The 22,779-nt window shown below is 38.7% G+C and overlaps 1 protein-coding gene across 8 annotated transcripts in view; it reads left to right on the forward strand.

Moving 5' to 3' along the window:
* APP (amyloid beta precursor protein) overlaps positions 1-22,779 on the forward strand; it is a 279,992-nt gene that overhangs the window by 152,700 nt on the left and 104,513 nt on the right. For 3 of the 8 annotated variants that reach the window (XM_032277105.1, XM_032277108.1, XM_032277106.1), the window contains exons 7-8: positions 15,664-15,831; positions 18,113-18,169. The exons of 3 other annotated variants lie outside the window; for them this stretch is intronic. In XM_032277105.1, the coding sequence (XP_032132996.1) occupies positions 15,664-15,831; positions 18,113-18,169 (225 nt within the window). The remainder of the gene's footprint in view (positions 1-15,663; positions 15,832-18,112; positions 18,170-22,779) is intronic. 2 more of the 8 variants (XM_032277107.1, XM_032277109.1) reach the window with 1 other exon arrangement.

Here is a 22,779-nt window from a genome sequence, read left to right on the forward strand (position 1 = left end):
TCTGCTTATTTAGAGGTACCAACTGTTAATGCCAGAAACAGAGGAATCTTTAGTGCAGGTCCACCCATTTCCATCTCAAACTCCTGAACAAAAGCTCTAATTGAGGCAAGTCTTCTAAAGGGGGCCTAACAGAAACATGTTATGGTCTGTTGTGCCCATGCGAGGTAGTTTTTTGTATTCATAGCTAATTGCAATAAAGAAGTAGGTGTTGTAGAGGGTAACATTGAAAGAGGCAGCTGCAAAGAGTTGCTTTCCTCCTCGTCATTGTTATAAAAGGCGACTTGTGGTTCTTCCCTGAGAGCAGTGGCAACGCCATCGGCGATTGCTCATTTTGGAAAACTCTAACTACAAGTAGCTTCTTCTGTGTTCAAAATAAAAAGTAAAAGTGACTTGCAAAGATGAGATACTGCAGGGAGGCTACTGCAGTCTTCGTTTTCAATGTTAGTGTTTCAGCACCCAGAAGAAAGTGTGATTTACAACCATCCTTTCTAAGAAAATTGTTTCATCATTACCAACATATTGCTACTGGTATCAGTTCTTAATGTGCTTCATAAAAAACTCAATACTTTCACAACCCATTAAAATTTGAAAGAAATGGAGGGAAGAAAAATAAAACAGTTTTGACATAGTCATGGACTTCTCTGCCCTACTGTGTTAGAATCGATGATACCCAAGTGATAGGATGTCTGTTCTCTGTTACTGATTCCAGAAGAATAAAAGTATTGTTTAAAAGTGAGCACATCCACTGCACTCCAGCCTGGGCAACAGAGTGGGACCCTGTCTCAAAAAAATAAAACTAAAATAAAAGTGAGCACACGATTGCAAAATCTGTTGGGTTTTGGGGGTTCATTATTGTCTTTGGTTGTTTAAAAAAATGGATATTGTTGGTTATTGGTCTGGTGGAATACGCCATTACCAATTTGAGTAAAACAGTGGAATATTTAGACACTTGCTCCTCATTTTCTGTTCTTCGAGAAGGGATTGCACTTCAGAAACCTAAAATATCAGGATAGTTTCTGATTGAGCCTAAATTCTAAACTCGGATTGAACATGGGTATTGTAATAATAAATGGCATAGTATTTTATTTAATCTAGTCAGTTGTATCTGTTCAGGGTAACTGATCTTTTTTTCCTTATGTTCATTTATTCAGCAAATGTTTGTTGTACCCTTGCTGATGGCTAGGCTCTTTGTTACTCTGTAAGGCATCATGGGGGCAGAACAGACAATGTTTTACCTCCCAAGAGACTGGCAGATTTTGGAACCCTTTGTGGCAGATACAGATTTTCAGGGCCACCAATCATTTTGCCTTTTGATTTTTTTTTTTTTTTTTTTTGAGATGGAGTCTTGTTGCATAGGCTGGATTCAAACTCCTGGGTTCAAGCCTCAGCCTCCCAAGTAGCCAAGACAACAGGCCCCTTGTGCTTTAAAGAAATGATTCTGTCTTTAATCATTGTAACTGTGTGGTGGAAATTTTACTTCCCCGTTTAAAGCCAAGATGAGGCCAAGAAAAAAAAATTTTTTTAATTGCCCTGGTTGACATAACTGGTTAGGTGATAAAATCAGAATTTGGACCTAGATAGGCCAGGATATTTCTGCTACGCTCATTACACTTTTTCTTTTCTTTATAAATACACATAGATTCATTTTAACTTATGTTCCCTTGTAAATGCATATTCTTTTGATATAGGCATATAGTCATCTATTATTTTACACTGTACATTTCTCAACTTTTAAAGGTTTTACTAAATGAAAGTGATCAGGCCAGGCTTGGAGATCACCTGAGGTCAGGAGTTTGAGACCAGTGTGGCCAACATGGTGAAACCCCGTCTCCCCTAAATATACAAAAGAATTAGCCAGACGTGGTGACGCGTGCCTGTAATCCCAGCTACTTGGGACGTTAAGGCGGGAGAATCACTTGGACCTGGGACATGGAGGTTGCAGTGAGCCAAGGTCACGCCACTGCACCCCAGCCTGGTTGACAAGAGCGAGATTCTGTCTCAAAATAAAAAAGAAGAAGAGAAAAACAAAGTGATCAGGGGTCCACATGTAACAGTAATGATCAAGGGTCAGCAAATTGGGGCCAAAATGGCCTGTTTCAACCTGTTTTCTACACAAAAGTTGTATTAGGACACAGCCAATCCCATTTGTTTACATATTGTCTATAGATGTTTTCATGCTTTGAAAATAGAGTTGAGGGTTGCAAAAGGGATTGTGTTGCCTGCAAAACTGAAAACACTTACTGTCTGGCCTTTTCAGTAAACATTTGCTAACCCCTGATTCTGACCATAAGACGGTGACTGTGAAGTTCTTTGTATTTCACATACTACCATATCCATTTAATTTCTTTGGAGGTAGGGTTTTTTTGTTTTTTGGGTTTTTTTTTAATTGTTAGAGACAGACTAGTATAGTGTTTGAGACAATTTTCATGACCTTGGGCCAGTTAAATAACCTTGGTTTTTATGTGTAGTTTTATGTGGTTTTTAGTGTAGTTAGTAATGTTATCTTGCATGTTTCTTGTGAGAATGACTCTGGGAAACCTATGTTAAACACTTCATCATGCCCAGTAAGTGTTCAGTTTCATTTACAAGCTCAGGCTGTCGAGATTCAAATCTTTGCTCTACAAGCTACTAACTGTGTAAATTTGTATAAATAACCTTGAATCCTCATTGCTTCTCTTTGTAAAATCGGTATTAATTAATAAGACTTACTCAATATTTAACTATTTTGTGAGGATTAAATTAATTTATAGGAAACACTTTGTATAGTTCCTGGTATACAGTAACTGCCCAATTAACCTTAACCGCTCTTGTAGTTATGGTTATAATCATCATTCCGATCCTTCATTGCATTTGAAACGTTAGCAAACTAATGTTTACGACTAATCAGGAATGTTAAAGGTAAACCAACAGGTTGACTTTTAATTATAAAAGGCATAAATGTGACCTATCCATATCTATTGGTGTAATAAAGCTAATATTTATAGTGAACATTATGATTAAAAGAAACAGTTTTCTTGCTTAAATTTTTTTTGTGAATATGTATTGTGTATTGAAATACCTGCAGTTAAATGTTAAGTCCAGCTGAAAATTGATTAAGATAGCATTAGATGCCACTGCATTTCAAGATAGAGTTTCATTTCTTGCAGGTATTTAAACCTTGTGGGAGTTCTTCTGTTAAGTGGACAGATAGAGACACTGATACAGATGGCTCTTTAACCATCTTATATGATGATGAAAGCTAAAAGGTTTGATCTGAATGTTGCTTGCATTATTGCAAGGCTAAGTGATTGAACTTGGCAGAATTAAATTTTTTTTTTCTCCTTCTGGTGACCATTAATCTGGGGGAAATGCCATTTAATTTACTGCTGTACATTTCACCAATATCCACAAGGCACTTCTAGGTACCAGACATGGCATTGGTTGCCAGGGGCACAGATAGGAACAAAGTGGCTTGCTCAGGTTGCTTCTAGCCATATCTGCATAGTCCTTGAGAGGGATGAGTCTCTCAGGCCTGCCTAGCAAAGAATTTAGAATTTTGGCAGCATGGAGAAAGGAAAGTGCTCAGGCCGGAACAGAAGTTTTCACCTACAACATTGCAGAGAAGTTGGCATTTCAGTTACTATAAAGGAAGAATTAGGGATTTACTAGGTGATAGAACACCAAATAGAGTAGATGCAATGCACACTTGAAGTAAATCAGAGTGGCTTGTGTTGATCTCAAGGGGAGAAGAAACAAAGCTGAGCTTAATTCTCATACCTCTGTCGTTACCTGTCTGTAATGGACATGACAACAAGGTATCCTATAATTCACTAATGGGATTCTTACGATTCATATTTAATTCCCCACAAAGTTTGGGGTAAACTGTGAACTTGACTGGCTGTGAACACAAGCATGAACTCACATACTTCAGTTGGAGGCCCCAGTAGCAGCATGCTGTACAAAAATGAAACTAAAGCTCCAGGGAGTATTTGGGAACAGGGCAAAAGGGTAATGGCTCCTCCTTTTAGAGCAAGCCTCAGGCCTTTACCATTGTGTTTTGAAGATGAATAGGACACACTTCTGCTCCTGGCCCAGGAGTTGTAGCACACTTTCTAATGATGTCGAGAGAACCAGGGTCAGCACTGACCACAGATGTGACAGGTGACAGCCTGTTATTTTGTGCCCCATGTCATGGCAGCCATTGATTTCGAGGTGTTTGATACACACTTTGATAGAGGCAGAGTAAAGCAGGGCATTGACAAGCATCTTTCCATGTAGTTTCATGGTCTCAATCTAGAAACCCCACCCTGATAATTAGGTTGCATAATATATGATGAGTCTAGGGAATAGAGCCATATGGAAGTATGTGTGTACACTTAGATAGTTTTTCTGTCATTTAACAAGAACTTTATTGAGATATAATTTTCATGCCATAAAGTAAAGAAATCAGTGGTTTAGTATATTCACAAAGATCTGCATTTGAGACCACCCTGGGGAACATAGTGAGACCCTGGCTCTATCAGTTTTAAAAAAAAATTGAATAACAGAAGTAATCAGTGAAAGGTATTTTAATACAATTATATCTAGATTTATTAAAAATAAAATTTTAGTTATGCCGTTTGTGGTGTGGTGTCACAGGCTTATAATAAGTCCCAGCTACTTGGGAGGCTGAAGTAGGAGGATCGCTGGAGCCCAGGCAAGGTCAAGCCTGCAGTGAGCCGTAATTATGCTACTACACTCTAGCGTGGGTGACAGTGAGACCCTGTCTCAAAAAAAAAAAAAAAAGGTTAAGGCAGAAGAAATGTTAAAGTTACATTATATTTAGTTGATAATGTTAATAAAGTTGTTTTAACTATGAGGGTATGTCCCTTTCTTAAATGTTCTTATTGGGTATAATTTCTAGACAGAATGTGAAAGTATCACAGAATATAAATGGCAATTTTATGTTGCTTGCACGTGACTTTAGGTTCTTGATGTTTCATGTTAGGAGCAAAGAAAGCTCTTGCTTGCCAGTTCTCATGTTTGCATCTGTTTTGGAAATTTACTAGCATTTTGTTACCCAGGATTTCTGAAGTGCTGGTGAGTGCTGCCCAGTAGTCTAGTAGTCTTGGTGGGCAAAATTACTAAATGTGACACAAATCCTTCTGGTGTTTGCTTGGGCTGTGGCAGGGTTTCTGGACCTTAGTGTGATTGATGTTTCAGGCCAGATAATTGTTCTGTGCATTGTATGATGTTTAGCAGCATTGCTAGCCTCTACTCAATGCCAGTAGCACCCCCCAGTTATGACAATCAAAAATGTCCCCTGGGAGGGAGTAGGGGATAGACTCCCTCTGGTTGCAAAGCACTGGGCTATGGTGTTGAGATCTGCAGTGATGAGTGGCTTTAAATATGCGAACAGAAGGCCTGGTGTGGTGGCTCACGCCTGTCACCCCAGCAGTTCGGGAGGCTGAAGTGGGCAGATCACTTGAGGTCTGGAGTTTGAGACCCACCTGGCCAACAATGGTGAAACCCCATCTCTACTAAAAATACAAAAATTAGCCAGGCATTGATGGTAGATGCCTATAATCACAGCTACTCAAAAGGCTGAGGCAAAAAAATCACTTAAACCCAGGAGGTGGAGGTTGTAGTGAGCTGAGATCGCACCAAGGCAATCTAGCCTGGGAAGACAGAGCAAGATACCATCTCAAAAATAAATAAACAAACAGAGAAATACCTGTGCAATATTATGTCTCCTCTCCTTCTCACCCCGTAGAGATGGAGTCCTGCCCTGTCGCCGAGGCTGGAGTACAGTGGCGCGATCTCAACTCACTGTAATCTCCACCTTCTGGGTTCAGGTGATTCCCCTGCCTCTGTCTTCCAGGTGGCTGAGATTGCAGCGTGCCTTACCAGGACCAGCTAAGTTTTATATTTTTAATAGAGATGGGGTTTCACCATGTTGACCTTTCACCATGTTGGCCAGGCTGGTCCTGAACTCCTGACCTCAAGGGATCCGCTCATCTCGGCCTCGCAAAGTGCTGGGATTACAGGCGTGAACCAAACCCAGCTGGTCTCATTTTAATGTCAGCTCTAACTTCTGAATCACTGTTTTGCACATTGTAGATAACCAGGGAACATTTTTTATTGTACAAGAACAAGTAAAATAAACAAAAATGTGTCAAAGAAAATACACATTTAGTGAAGTTAAAAACAAGTATTTGATTAAATGTGTAATGTAGTCTAGTAGCTTTATTTAGAAACAGAAAACAACAAAATGTTGACTTGAAACATTGCGTATGCATATTTGCCATGTAAACAGTGAGATATGGAGGTAAACTGCCTTCCTAGTTTTGCTTTTTATTCAAAAGGAATTGACTCTCCCCTTGTCCACTGTTATAAAATGGCAAATGGTGATTGGCATCTGTGCGGTAACCAGGGACACTGCTATTCCCAGCTGGAGTCTGTGGGTTCTTTGCCTGCTAGGGATTGTGACAAGAAGCCAGTTAACATGGAGAGGTGGACATGTTCAGTCTTCCCTAGAAAAGGACATAAAACAGCAGGACCATGCTTCTAACCCATGACCTACACCTAGAGGCATGTTTCTTTTCTTTTTACGGGGACAGAAATACCATCTAGTTCTTTCTTTACAGAGAAGCAGTATGAGGAAGTACATTCTGGCTGGGCATGGTGGCTCACGCCTGTAATCCCAGCACTTTGGGAGGCCAAGGTGGGTGGATCACTTGAGGTCAGGAGTTCGAGACCAGCCTGTCCAATGTGGCAAAACCCCATCTCTACTAAAAATACAAAATTAGCCATGCGTGGTGGCACCCTGCTGTAGTCACAGCTACTCGGGAGGCTGATGCAGGAGAATCGCTTGAACCCGGGAGGTGGAGATTGAGTGAGCCGAGATGGCACCACTACACTCCAGCCTGGGTGACAGAGCAAGACTCCACCTCAAAAAAAAAAAAAAAAAAAGGAAGTACATTCTAAGCCCTTGAGTTTATTGTGACTGTCTTCATTATTTTTACAAGTAAAAATAAGAACTTGGATATTTTCGATGTTCTGGGATAAGAATCATGCCACTTGAATTCAGCTTTCTGAGAAGTCTGATATTTTCATAGTCTTAATATGAGTAAGAGAATGATGATCTTGGTACTGGGTCTAAGGCAGAGGTATTGAAGCTACTTTAAAGTTGCTTGAGATAGGACAGAATTTCAGAGTAAGATAAATTTGTGTAGACAGTCTGTTTAGTCTGTTCAAATTGTTGTTGAATGTATGTTTGAATTTTAAGGCTACTAAATTATGTTGTATCTGTCTTTTCCCAAATATATGTGGACTTCTTTTAATAAGCCAAAACCTATGCAACTTTTAGTGATTCTTCCCCACTGGTTCTTTTGGAAAAGGATTAAATCTTGTGTCTCAAATTTTGACATATTTATCGCATTTAAAAGATTAAGGTTGATCAATGCTGCTTCTCAGAGTTAGCTATCCATTCGAGTTACCCAAGGCCCTTAGAAAACAATAGTTTTGAGTCTGTATGTCCAGTATGGGGCCTGGGTGCCAGGTGATGTTGACTCTGCTGGTCCACAGATCTATTTTGAGTAGTAGACTCCAGTAGCATCACCTGCCTTCCATATAGTGCAGATTTGCAGCATTGAGATACAAAATAAGAAACTGAAAAGGAAAACCATTCTTATGTTGGTATTAATTGTTCTTGGTATGTTACAAATACCTACAAGTGGAAGAGAATCCTAAGACATCTACCTACTGAACTTTTCTTTCCTTAAATTCAAACCTCAAGCCCAAGGAAATTGCAAAAGGTTTACAGTCTCTCTACATATCTTCACTTGTGCCCCTACTTCCCGTCATTAACATAGTAGTGTAGCCAACTCCTGCCAGCTTGTAAAAGCTAATTATTATAGTATTGAGGAATTTTGTAAGCCATAACCATTGGTAGCTTGAAATACCAATGGTGGAAGTATTTATACCATGGCAATTGGCATACACTGTAACTCAGTGTTTTTCTAGACAGCGCCAGTTTCCCAGCATACTCCTGTCTCTCATTCAAAAAGAAAAAGCACTTTCCCTTATTTTCCAGTATATCAGAGTGGCTTGTCTTGATATCCCTAGTTTTAAGCTTCTTGTTAAGAGTCTGTTGCACTTCACACTAACCATGCAGCTAGCAAAGAGCAGGAAGTTTATTCCCATAACAAACAGGAAACAAAGGTTGAGGGAAAACCATAGTGGTACCCTTTTGTGAATGTTCCTTGACACCGTCACAGGAGTCCTGATTAGTCTAGATACTTTACAAGTAAAGTATTCAGGTGGCATTTTATAAATAATCTTTCATCATGGAGAGATGAGAATTGGGTCAGGTATAATTAGAATGACAGATGTATTGGCTAGCCTTAGAGAATTAACACAATTCAGTAAAAAGGCTAGCCGATTGCAGATACCTTCTGGAGACTTCCGTGACAAATCAGCACCCATCATCTTGTACTCAAGCAGTGCTTTCATTAACATGCACAGCTGTTTGCATCATCCTGTTTGTATTTCAGCCCGTATTTGGAGCTTAAGTGAGATTTGTCATAAGACTTCAGTTCAAGCTTGCTTGTCTAATTTTACATGCTTCTATTTAGTAAAATATGATGACTAGGTCATAAATATTTGATAATTTATTGCCTTTATTTTCTAAACATGTTTTTTGATGACTGCTTGCTACTATGTACAAGCACATGATAAATGCTATTTTCTATTAAAAGTACATGGTTCCAGATTGGGAAAAACATGTTTTTAAAAAATAACCAGTTTTCTAGTGTGTTGACTTTTAAAATTTTTTCATCAATAAGATCAAATGCAAATATTGTCTACTTATTTTTCAAGAGAATACAAATTTGATTTTAATAACTTAGGCTCGCGAAATGTCACCATATAGTAATACTTAGAATTGTAGCAATAACTTAGGCTAAAAAAGTAAAATTGTTACAAACTACATTGAAGTCAGCCTTTCTGATTGCTAACAATTAAGTGATTAGACAGATATATGTATTATATAAACATTTATATACATATGTAAATTATAGTTATAAATTATAAAATTTATTTCAAATATTGAAGTTATATATACTTAGTGCATTTTAATACTTATGTCCTTGTTTTCTCTTTATTCCATTGTTACATTAAGGAAGCAATTTATGGCCAGGCGCGGTGGCTCACGCCTGTAATCCCAGCACTTTGGGAGGCTGAGGCGGGTGGATCACGAGGTCAAGAGATCGAGACCATCCTGGTCAACACGGTGAAACCCCGTCTCTACTAAAACTACAAAAAATTAGCTGGGCATGGTGGCACGTGCCTGTAATCCCAGCTACTCAGGAGGCTGAGACAGGAGAATTGCCTGAACCCGGGAGGCGGAGGTTGCGGTGAGCCGAGATCGCGCCATTGCACTCCAGCCTGGGTAACAAGAGCGAAACTCCGTCTCAAAAAAAATAAATAAATAAAAATAAAAATAAAGGAAGCAATTTATTAGAAAAGTAAATTATATTTGTCTTACATTTGACCTTTTTACTCTACTTAAAATTGGAGAAAAAGTGCAAGATATGGAGTTTTTCTCTCAGAAAGGAGAAATATTTATATTATGTGAAGTTTAAGTATATATTCATGTAGAATATGGAAAAAATAATGCTACATAATGTTGGCTTTTAACAACAACAAAAGAAGACTGGCTCTCTCTAAATAACTCTAGCTCGACTGTGGCTGCTTTCTCAAAATTTGTAAATTACATTACACGGAATTTAGTTTCATTTCACATACATTCCAGTAGGCCAAGAATACTTGAAATTCAATTATTAAAAATGAAATAATAATAAGCAGCTTGACTTCATTCTAAAATATATCTTTACTGCTTTATTTGAAGTGAATTATTGCTAATCTGCTAACTTTGCTTCATAAGAAGGTATTATGATTATCATACATTGGAAAGTGGAGAATTTTCTCCCCATTCTGGTTGCTAGTTTCACAACTGTGCTCATTCTAAAGTTCTTAAAATGTGTAAAATTGGCTTTCTAACCTTGGTTGTCCACAAAGAATTTTGTTAGATTTTGAAATATCTATTCAGAGCTAATTTTTTGTGGTTACACGTTATTTTTTGAACAGTGAATTGCATAATCATTATATATATATATTTATATGTGTGTGTGTGTGTGTGTGTGTATGTATTGCAGGGGGCTCTGGCTTCTGTGTTATTTTGTATTATAATGATTTTTTTGAAAATAGAATGTAGTGTTGACACCAGCAGAAATCTCAGCAAGGGCCTGCGTTGCAAAGATAAAATGCGGGGAGTTTGATTAGAAGCACATAACTTTGCTTTGTGTTTTGTAGACGCCACCATTTCGGTGTATCAAATGGCATTTTGTCTTGAAGAGTGAGTAGAGTTGTTATAAAAGAAAGCGTAATGCTTCCTTGCCAGCAGAATTCAGCTAAGTGAATATCAGAAAAGCTATTTGTGATCTTGAAAGTTTAACAAATTCAACATGAATAAAGGACTGTGATTTCTTAGGTATGCATGTAAGTTTTTCCTTATGTTACTATCTAATATTTTTCTTTGAGAAATATTCTTGCTTCTATTATTCTGAACAAATTTTCCCTTTCATTATTATCTCTGATATTTACTTTGAACAGAAAGGTGGATTGGAATTCAAAAAATAAGCTTAGCAAATGATTTCAAAATGTTAGTTTTCTCAGTATTTTACATTTTGAGAAGAGAACAAAGATGAAGAGTTTTTGTTTTTTCTTAAATTTGTTTTCAACTTCGTTTTTAATTGACATAATAATTACGTATAGCATATATTTGGAAGATATAGTTTCAATTTTCACATGAATTCTCTTTGGGTTTAGTTATATAAAATCTAATCCTCTGCATTTAGTGGATGATATATAAATAATTTTCCTCTGAGTGATAATAGTAATTAATGTGAAACAGGTTTTTTGCTGATTTTTTAGAGAGTTTCTGTAGATTAGGAAGGAAGAAATTATGCTACTGAGAAAAATAGAAAATCGTGTAAACATAAGCGTTTGAACTCTTTCGAGATGTTTTTATTTTCTGTGAAACTCGATGCAGTTTGTTGAAGATGTGTTTCAGGCCTCATTGTGTAAAACTCTTCTACTTGGTGAGCATCTTGGTCCATCTCTTAATGATAGCCCATTGCTAGAGAGGGACGTAAAGGAAACTTTCTCCAACTGAGATTTCCAAATCCTCTAATCTGTGAGTCAAGGAGGAAGACAAGGTTAGAATTCTTAGGCAAACTGAAAAATCAATATTCCCTTATTATTATTATTATTATTATTATTAAAGACCGAGTCTCACTCTGTCAGCCAGGTTGGAGTGCAGTCATGTGATCTTGGCTCACTGCAACCTACGCCTTCTGGGTTCAAGTAATTCTAGTGCTTCAGCCTCCCAAGTAGCTGAGATTACAGGTGCACACCACCACGCCCAGCTAGTTTTTGTATTTTTAAGAGTCAGGGTTTCACTACGTTGGCCAGGCTGGTCTTGAACTCCTGACCTCAGGTGATCCACCCACCTCAGCCTCCCAAAGTGCTGGGATTACAGACATGAGCCACCACGCCTGGCCTCTTATATTATTTTTTTGATGTGAGCTTTTTAACAACTTTCCTTTGAAACAATTTTAGATTCATATGCAGTTGAAAGAATTAATACAGATACCCTGCATAGTCTTTACTCAATACAGTATCATAACTATAAAGTTGACATTAATCCCTTAACATTGCTTTAACCCAAGTCTGTGCTGCTGCTTCTCCATGTTCTCTTCTGAGAGGCACTGGCCATTTCTTGTGTGCTTATTCATGCTTTGTGTAAAAGCATTAGCATCATACCTCCCTGGTGCTGACCCTACCCTCACCCCAGCTTCTCCCAGACTAAACTAAGATCCTCTTTTCTATTACATAGTGGAAAATGGTTCAGGAATAATAAAGGATTAGCAAAAAGTTCAGAGAAAATAAACAGTTGTATTTCCTGTTGTAGAGTAGGAATATAATTATGAGTGATAGAAGATAGATTATCCATTCCTTACTGCTCTAGGAAGTTGATGTTCTCATTATAGCCCTGAGGGAAAGTGTTGTGGGAAGTGATGGGTAATTAGGGATGCTGGCAATTGGGGGAATTACAACAAAAAGCTTTTTTTTTTTTTTTTTTTTTTTTAAATGTAACCGGGAGAGGGGTTGCATGTTAAGAGAAGCCTGTCTGCTTTTTCTGGTGGACAGGTAAAATATGCTCCTCCATGTCAGCAGATGAGAACCAGTTGGACAAGGTAGCTGTCTTGTAACAAAGGCACACTGTCAGTCCTTTTCTTCCAGGGTCACATACATCTTCTCCCTACATTATGTATTTAGCATTAAATTAACATATACTGTTACACCCATTTCTGACCACATTATCTCAGATGTCCTTTTGTATTTGAGTATTGTGGGATCTGTTGATACTGCCTGTGATGCCCACTTGGACTCCACCAAGGCCATGAAACTCTTGGGTGTTATTCAAAGTCAAGAGTGCCACCTGCCTCAACAGGATTGGGAGAACCAACCAACACTCCCCAAATAGGGATTATCTCACTCTTTTCTTGGCCTTTATGAAAGGACAAAGTTAAGACTCTTACAGCTAGAGACTCCAGCAAGAGTTGTAGGCTCATTGTGTAGCTTATGCCATTTACCTAATTGACATGTAAATGGATTTTGAGGTCTGAATGCTTGTTCTAGTTGATGGGGGCTCATTTGGCCTGGGTTCTACAAATTAGCTGTAACAAATGGCTTCATAGCTATTATAGAATGAGGCAAAAGAAAATAAAAATGAATGTAGTATTGTGTTTCACTAGTGGTATAGGAAAATGTTAATATAATGTCATTTAGGTTCTGGACTGGGGAGATTTTGCCTTTATCCTAAGTAAGAAATTGTTGCTAGGTCACACACAAGGGCAAATATTTATCATGAATTATCTCCTTTGATCATCATTCTTTTATCCCATTACTTGACTTGCACCCCGCCCCCCGCAAATTCTACCACTTTTATTTAATGCATAGGCTCATAAAGATAAGGTTCATGCATCTGCAGAGCTGTGATGTTCACTGTGAGGTCTGTGGCACACAACTATAAGAAGACATATATTTGGTACTCTAAGATGATACTTTTTTTATGCCAAAATGTGAGGGTCAGCATAAATTGTCAAGGTACGTTAGTTTTGTTGCCAGTGTTTCTGTGACTATGCAGTGAAGAGATTCTGTGTCTCCCTTGGAAGCAGTGGCCACAGTGCTTGCAATCCCAGTGCCAACTCCTGGCACAGTGCAGGCCTAGGAGACGCTGCTGCCTTGAAGTCTTGTTGGAATTAACACTGCCTGAGTAAGAGATTAATAATGGGTATTGCCGTGTCTTAGATACATGAGAGAGCATGTGATGTGAATGTGTACACATTGTTGAAGGAGATACAAAGAAAGAAAACAAAGTCAAGGTGTAGATGTTTGCTACAACTGAAGATAAGCTCCAGGAGCAGAGAGCATTGCTGGCTGTAGTTGATGGGGCCCTCACATCTGGGCAAAACTTTGAGCTCTACATTCTAGAAGCTGCTCTCTCAGTAACTCAAAGGGGATGTGGCCCCCAGAATCAGTTCACTCTTAATAAATCAGGATGGCAGTTCTTTAATTTTGGAAGATAAATAAAATTATCAAGTAGATGGGATACCTGTGTCAACAACTTGGCTAGTTTTCATCCTACAAGAGTATTGTATACAGAAAACCAATTTAATAAGACATGCTTTGGGAGCATGGACTTTGAAAACAGCAGTACTGAATGAGATAGTCTTAATGGTAGTTGAAAATGAGCTTGATGTTTTTGAAGCCATGTTTCCATCTGAAAACCATGTGAAGAGAGCCAGATCATGTTAGTGCCCTTTGCATGGGGCATTTCTCCTGTGGAGTGTTTGACACCTTCTGGGCTTGGTGCTATTTCTCCTGTTGACATCATCATGATGGTAGCAACCTCTGGTTTTGCCAAACTTTGTTGCATATGCTGAAAGAGCAATGTATATACGGAAGTAAAACAATACTTAGTCCCAATCTGTATTGACATTGTGGATCCTTGTCTTTCATTGGCTAATTAGAATCAATCTGTTGAAGGGCCAGTTGCAGTGGTTCACGCCTATAATCCCAGGACTTTGGGAAGATGAGGCAGGTGGATCACTTGAGGCTAGGAGTTCAAGACTAGCCTGGCAAACCTGGTGAAACCCCGTCTATACTAAAAATACAAAAACAATTAGCCAGGCGTAATGGTACATGGGTAATCCCAGCTACTTGGGAGGCTCAGACACAAGAATCACTTGAACTCAGGAGGTGGAGGTTGTGGTGAGCCGAGGTTGCGCCACTGCACTCCAGCCTGGGTGACAGCACAAGACCCTGCCTCAAAAACAGAAGAAAAGAATCAGCCTGTTGAATATTCCTAACTTGGAAGTTCTGGGTATGCATGGTTTTTATCTTTTAGAAAGGTGTTTTTTCCTCTGTTGTGTTAGTAAAACTAAGAATAAGAAGACATCTATGTGTGCTAAGGCATCAGCCTAGCAAGGGCAGAGCACAAACCCACAGGGAGAATTGGGGCTGTTGTTTCCACTTCCAGTAAAAATGGGATATACATGGGAGGTAGAGTTATAATTCTTCTCAAGTTGACTTTATACATGTAATCGGATGGGTCACTGATTGACTTTGAGTCGGTCGGGGTTGAGTGAACCTGATCTTGCGGAGGGTGGCAAGAAAGACATCTTGACAGGTAAGATGTGTTTTAATATAAAACAGTACATGGTATATATTAATAAGTTAGAGTTGGTTGACTATGTTTTATTGTTTGGAACATTACTGCCCAAGGGTGAGGTAAATATACAAAATATACAGATTTTTAATAGATAGATATCAATTAAATATCATAATTAAATAATACATTGTTATAGTTGTACTTAATGCATATGTAATTAAATTATTAAAATATATAATATATTAATACATATTTTAATATACAAATAAAATGGTCTTAAATCAGTTAAGACCATTTATATTAATACATATTTTAATATGCAAATGAAATGGTCTTAAGTTAGAGTTCATGTCATTGAGTGTAAGTCACATGTATAGATATCACCTATGTTTCCAGATAAAGTCAATGGACAGACAGCCTCCAAAACCTGGAAAACATTCAAAATATATGCAATTCATTTACTCCTTAAGGCAATCATTTATAAAGGAAAGCAATCAGATGTTTGTGCTTCCGCTACATAACCAAAGCCGTTCTCTCACATGAAAGTTGACTTCTCAAAAGAGGAGTTCATTTTTTATAATGGAGAATTGTTTTGATGTGCAGACACCTTCTGTCATTTCATATTCATCTAAAAGCAGCCAAACAATCTTTTCACCTCTGGCCAGCATCCTTTTATCACTACGGAGTGCTGCCCTCATTAAACCATATGAGAATGCATGCTCTGAGAGGTCAATCTCAAGTCCTGGTGAGCAGTTAAATGCCTCAGCAAATGTTTGGTAGATGCTGCCTAATCAGCCCCGTCCAGGTTGCCACTGGGAGGATTAAAACAAATAAACGTGTATACGTGAACAGAGAGACAGTGCCTTTTCATGCTAAATGTGGTTCCCCACATCTCCTCTGATTAGAGGTGTGCTCTGAACAAGCCGAGACGGGGCCATGCCGAGCAATGATCTCCCGCTGGTACTTTGATGTGACTGAAGGGAAGTGTGCCCCATTCTTTTACGGCGGATGTGGCGGCAACCGGAACAACTTTGACACAGAAGAGTACTGCATGGCCGTGTGTGGCAGCGTCAGTAAGTGGACCCTTCTTCGAGCCTGGCCACCTTTCATCTTTCTCGCCACTGACTCTGCTCTTTGTAACAGATTGATTTTCCTGGTTCTTGGTAATGGGCCTGTTGCTACCACTAACCACATTTCTGTCCACTTTTCTAATTGCTCGGAGTCTCCGCAGTATGTTCAGTCATGAGCACACCTCTCCGTCTTTCCCTAATAAAGCATGGCCATGGACGTGTTCTTTTCCTAGCTGTAGCAGTTATGTCTTGCAATCCAGAGGGATTTTTGAGTGCTGCTTTTTTTAAACAAAGCTGGAGTGGCTGTTTTGTCTTCTGCAGCCAGCCATTTCTGCAAATGCATACTTATGTGTTTGTCTGTGTACATATGTGTTCATGTTTATGCATGTGCACTACCTGTGCAGACACCGTCTACCACCGGAAGCCTGGCTGATGCAGCTTGAGTTGCGTTGATAAGGTGTATGGCTGTGATGAATACCTTTAAGTTGGTTCATAACATGTATCTTTTATTGTGCCAATGAGGGAATGTGATTGAATTGAGCTCATGCATCTCACATGCCGGAGGGTACAGGTGCCCATGTTGCCCCTTGAGCTCAGCACATAGACATTTGCAAGGTCAAACTTCAGCTTCTTCTCTTGAAAACAGAAAAAAAACTTTGACTTAAAATGAGAAACTTTCAATGACATAAGGCTCAGGGAACATAATTTTCAAAGTTTCTCTCTTGAACATTAAGCTTTTCATAACTCTGGGGGACAATAATATGAAGTCATAATGACTTAAGTACACGATGAAATTTTCCCCAAAGAGGTAATTCTCAGGAGGTCCAGTACCAGATATGAGATTTCCACTGTTGTTAACAGACTTCAAGTGAAATTCCCAATTGTGCTTATTTATTTATTTATTTATGTTCATGCGTAGGAAGTGTAAACTACTGAAAAAGTAATTATTCAACTCAGCTTGATTAACTCAACTGAAGATGAAACTCAGTAACTGCATTACTTTTTTGAGAGAGTCCTGCCTTTTCTCCCACGTGTTACAAGGGTGGCAGCCACATTTCCTGCCTGGAATTCCTAGGGATTTTATAAATTGTTTCCAGCAAGATCACAGGATTAAGCAAAACAACAGAAGGACCTGCACCATTAATACTTCCACTGTAAAGGAGCCCAGGATCTAAGAGGAATCTAATGGAAAAGTGCCTGTTGGTCTCCTGCCATCGCCAGTGAATGAGATGACTGCTTCAGTCCCATGTGTGAACAGGTGTAGGACCTGGTAGCCTCAGGGGCTTTTTTTTTTTCTTTTTCTTTTTTTTTCCCTGGCTCTGATTGGATGATTGCAGCTTCTAGCTCAGATGACTCGCTTCTTTAGTTTCAAACAAAGCAGTCAATTAGGTCAGGTATTGTGAACACAATGGAGAGGTCTGTTGCCTTTGGAACAAAGGGGTTTTGTTACAGTGATTCTGACTGGTTTAGCGGCTGGGGAAGGTTTCCTGGCAGATTTCCAACTTTTTTTCTCCCTTTTCCTGGATGGATTCATTTTCTGAAATACCGTGTATGTTTTTTGGTAATAAGAGATGTATTTGGTTTTAATTGTTAGCAGTGATGAATTTGCTTCAAGAGGTTCAAATTATGTCTCCACCTCACCCAGTACTGCCATCCCTTCCCCTAACACTCTCTCCCTTTGATCAGTTTGGACTGGGAGCAAGCAGCAGGCACCCTTCCAGGTTGGATGGAGGTGCCCTGGGTGGCACACACTTTGCTGAGGGTTTTGTAAAAGGTAAATGCCCCCAACAGTGATGTATTAGATAAGACTAGCTGTATCTTATTTTAGAGGGGATAGGTGACAGAATAATGTGTGAAGAAAGCAAAGGCAAGAAGCTGAAGATCAGTTAGATGGGTGGACAAGAATAAGTAGAGTATAAACCTCAGCAAACAGCCAGAGGTGAGAGTCAGATGCTGTCCTATGAATGGGTGACATAAATGGAGTTTTGGTGAAAAATGCATCAAAAGGATTTGGAGATATTTGGCACAAAGGAAGGAGCAAGAAAGCCTCTTCTGTTAAAGAAACCTATTGTTACATAGATATACCATCAGAGACAAAATATCCAGCATTCTCAAATGTTAACTTCCTGCAAAAATCTTATATGTTCATTTTGGTTTTGTTGGAGGGACCAAACCTAAGTCAGTGATTTTGTGTGGGTGTTTTTTGTTAGTGGACTCATGTTTCAGCCACCATTCCCATGTTTCTCTTTTTGTTTTTGGTTATGTTCTCTTATTTTTTCCATAGTGTCCCAAAGTTTACTCAAGACTACCCAGGAACCTCTTACCCAAGATCCTGTTAAACGTATGTTGTTGTTCACCTGAGGGAAGGGAATTGGGGAGGAGGATGCTGCATGGTTGACATATGACTCCAGCATCATCACTTCTTTGCATGGTTTTGTGTTTCTTGCACACTTGTCTTAGTAAAATGTTTCTTCCCATCACCTTGCTTGTAATTACATCTAATTTTGCCAAACAGCTTGCGATGTTGGGCTAAGAACATCATTGACCAAGTTTCTTCTATTTCTAACCAATTTCCTTTTTATTGAGTCTGGTTTTATTGAGTATTATATGGACAACATCATTGTATTGTGTTTGCCATCACTGTTTTGTTTCCTAAAAGCTAGCAGTGGAACTGAGAGCAGGCTCAGCCCGTCACTGCTTACAGAACTGAAGAACAAGGGCCAGATGCAGTGGAAGGAAAGTGACTTGACTTTGCAAAGCTAGCAGGGGGGAAATGGCCCAGGCTCTTGCCTTAAAGCAGCCATCTCAAATTTTGGATTAAAAAACAAAGGCTTAAAAAGAGGAGGTTGGAATGCGGGGACGTGAAGGAGGGATGAGGAGGTGCTGCTATATGTGGCTTGTTCCAAAGACTTGTGTAATTATCCTGTTTGGGAAGTGGGCTGGTGTATCCCTGGCACAATCAGGTTATAAATTAACTGCAGCCTTGAAGTGATCTTCTGATGGGGGAGAATTCTGAAGGGGTGCAGATTGTTGGAAGTCAGTTGATGGAACTTCTAAGCAAGCATTAATAATTTTAATAATAATTACAAGCATAATTAGATAAGGGAAACACTGTGCATGGAGTGCCTGGTGGGAAGAAAGAGAGCAAAGATGACGATTTTATTATTAAAAATGGAAGGAAAAGATTTTTAAAATAGAGTACTTGGTTACATCAAGATGCTATGATTTAACAACAGACTATAATACATAAATAATTTATTTCCTCAGAAAAAATACTTAATATTCATGTATTATAGTACATGGACTAATTCGGATGCACAGATTTTGATTATGTGTGTTGTAAGACCCGGTTTCAACTTCAGACATGAAAGATCACTTTTAGACATTAGGAACCCCTCTTTCTCCTCTCCCAGAAGGTATAAGACTGTGTCGGAAGTAGAGAAAGAGGCTTCTATAAAGAAATGCATTGTCCAACCACTGCAGGCCCTATAGTGTCTTGTTTTATTTTTATTTCAGTTGTAATATCAGACTAGCTTAGTTTTAAAATGTGGTTTCATTCAGAGATAGATTTATCCAGTGTTAGGGTAAGGATGATATGTGCCATTTATGCTTATGATTGCTAGAAGTAGAGACACAATTTCAGTTGTAGCTTAGATATTTTATAATTAAAATTGGCATTTATGTATATTATCCTGGAAAAAAAAAAAAAACACCTCATCTCAAAATTGATGAAACCAGTTACCTTTTTTAAAGATGATAAATTATAGATGGAGAATTAAGTACTTTACAAAATATTTCATCTTAAGCTGTAAAGGTTTTTAATGGCCTCCATAAAATATTCAGAGTAATTCACATTATGTATAACTTTTGAAGGATATTGTTTTTACTGCCACAGTATACACGTTTCTTTTGCTATTGGGAAAAAAGCATTTTTCTCTCAAAACAGTGTGAGTACAGCAAGTGGGTTGACGCAGACCCGGAGAAAGCTCTAGCTATTCCATCGTAGTATTGATAATAGATAGGTATGCATGCTAAGTTGCATTGTACCATGCATTTTCACAGATCATTGATTTTTTTTTTTTTTTTAGAATACTTTGTGGGCATTTTCCTCATTCCTTTAGTACATATGAGGAAAATGAGACTTCAAGAGCTTAGTGACTTGTCCCAAGCCATTGAACATGGCACAACCAGGCTTGAAACACAAATGACATTTTGGCTGCACTCCACACCAAATGGCAAAGCATTTGGTTCTGACATTGTTTTGCAGATTAGTGAAATCACATTTGAGATTCAGAAGCACATTTTAAGAATACAGAAAATAATGAAAAGAAGATGAAGAATAATATTTTTTCCTAAATGCCATGAATATAGCATGCATCTGTAAATTAAATGTCTTTCCCATTCTTTTACAAAACAATGATCATTTTCCCTTATGTTTCATTTTAGCATTTATAATAATTGTTTTTCCATTTTTAATAATTGATGGAAACAAGCATCGTTTGATAAATTTATTTTCATGCAGCACACATACCACTACTTTCATCATCCGCTCTTCCAAACAGATACTCAAAGTCTCTTTTGTAATTTCTCCTTCCCAGTAATTTTCTCCAACTACTTGCAGTGTGTTTGGGACCCTGACACCTTTCTATTCTAGGAGGATGAGGTGATTTTGGCAGCTATATTTTCTTGTCTATCTACAGAGACTATTCAATCACAGCAAGTGAAGGGCTTCCCAGTGCTAGTACAAACAGACAAGGGAAAAAAAAACATATGATTTCTAGTTAGTTATAGCTTGTGCAGCTGTGTGATCTTACTTACAGCAAACTGTACATTTGAATTGAAAAAGTCATGGTCATCTGGAGGTCAAATGTAGATGGAAGACTCAATTGAGAGAAAAGGAGCCGAACTCGAAGGTGAGCAAGCCTGCTAGACTGGGCAACTTGGACTTGACTTTGCTCCTTCATCAATCTAGGGCTCATAGGATGATGTTTCTGCACAAAGGTGGTTGGTTTCACAGGTTGCTCAGTCTAAGCTGCTTCCAGTCAAATAATAAATGTGAAACGAGGTAGAAAAAGCTCTTCAGTTGAACTGATGTAAGATTACACTTAGGGAGAAAATGTGTGATGGTCTGCATTATAAAAGCAGTAACTTGCCCGTCAAGACATCAGGCAATTTCTAGGTTTCAGACTTTCATCATAAAAAACAATTTTTAGCATTACAATTTTAGGGACACATTTTGTTGTTGTTGTTGTTGTTATCGTAAATAAAAATCTAAACCACAAATATAAAGGATACAGATATGAGGCTGAGAGCTTTCATTTTATTCATGAACATGGTGCTTCAAATCCTTTAAAAAAAAAATCCTTTCCCATTTAAAATAAAGAATCTTATGAGAACTGAGTTAATTTCTTTCTTTTTTTTTTTTTTTTTTTTTTGAGACAGATTTTCACTCTTGTTACCCAGGCTGTAGTGCAATGGCGCGATCTCGGCTCACCGCAACCTCCGCCTCCTAGGTTCAGGCAATTCTCCTGCCTCAGCCTCCTGACTAGCTGGGATTACAGGCACGTGCCACCATGCCCAGCTAATTTTTTGTAGTTTTAGTAGAGATGGGGTTTCACCATGTTGACCAGGATGGTCTCGATCTCTTGACCTCGTGATCCACCAGCCTCGGCCTCCCAAAGTGCTGGGATTACAGGCGTGAGCCACCGCGCCCGGCCGAACTGAGTTAATTTCTGACATTAGTTTTGCACCTGCCCATCTGGATTTAGGACAGTGCAAAAAGTTACATTTAATCTTCAAAATGTAGTATTTGTATATAAATATTTGTTGATTTCATTTATATTTGAAATACAAGAATATGACCATTTTACTAGTGTTGTCACCATCAGATTGCATCTCAAAAGACAAGCAGACCAACTAAAAACTGGCATGATGCTCTTTGAGGGATTAAATGCCAGTTTTTAGTCTGCAGATTGTACCACATGATCTGGCCAAAGTGTGACCCATCTCTTGCGCCTTCATTTGCACTGGCATGTGGCACAAACGCTAAACCAAGGTTTCTCAACCTCAGCACTGTGGACATCATGATCCAGATAATTAGTTGTTTTAGGAGTATGTCCTATGCATATGAGGTGTTTAGCAGCATCCCTGACTTCTCCCCACTAAGTGCTGTTAACACAACTCCAGCTGTGATAGCTAAAAATGTTTCTACACTTTACTAAATGTGCCCGGTGGTGGGATGGGTCACATTCCAGTTGAGAATCCTGTTCTAGAATAGTAGTTTACCCACAACTGACTCAGAGATAGAACTATACTGGTATAAACAGGAATACTTTCCACAAACTTGGGGGCACATTGAAATGTTAGAATGTCAGTATCCTCCAATTCTCGACATGTTTGAAATTGAATTTGTTAGACCATTGTCCAAGCTCCCAATATTTGCAAGATAAAGTGGAAGTTGCTGTTGCTGTCCTGACTATAGTATTTGGAAGTCTTATAGTTTTTCTGCTCTAATGTAAGCTACTGTGGCAGCAAGAGAATAAACCGGCAAACCCCTTAGCTGGAAGTACATGGTTCACCTGTGCACCAACCCTTTCTCTTCTCTGTTTCATCTTAGTTTTCTAGAATCCCAGTATATGCCGGAGCACAACCAGCTATAGAGATGTCCTGTGGTCTTGCTACACAGGTTATTTGTACTTTAGGATTATGTTTATGGTCTTAGAGTTTGTACAGAGGTGTAGATCCAACCCCATGCAGGTTTGAGGGAGGGAAAAAGATTGATTTCTAGGCACACCAAAATGGTCCAAATGTCATGAAACAGACTGGTACACCTCCAGAGAATATGAAAAGAATTGGAACTTAACAAGTCAGGCCCCAAATTCCATCCCCAAGTTCCAAGTTTGTTGCCTCAGAAGCTCGTAATTTGCAAATGGTAGATAACTCACCATGCAG

Source organism: Sapajus apella, unplaced genomic scaffold (assembly GCF_009761245.1).
Source record: "Sapajus apella isolate SASKATOON/1434 unplaced genomic scaffold, GSC_monkey_1.0 scaffold8, whole genome shotgun sequence".
Taxonomy (NCBI): domain Eukaryota; kingdom Metazoa; phylum Chordata; class Mammalia; order Primates; family Cebidae; genus Sapajus; species Sapajus apella.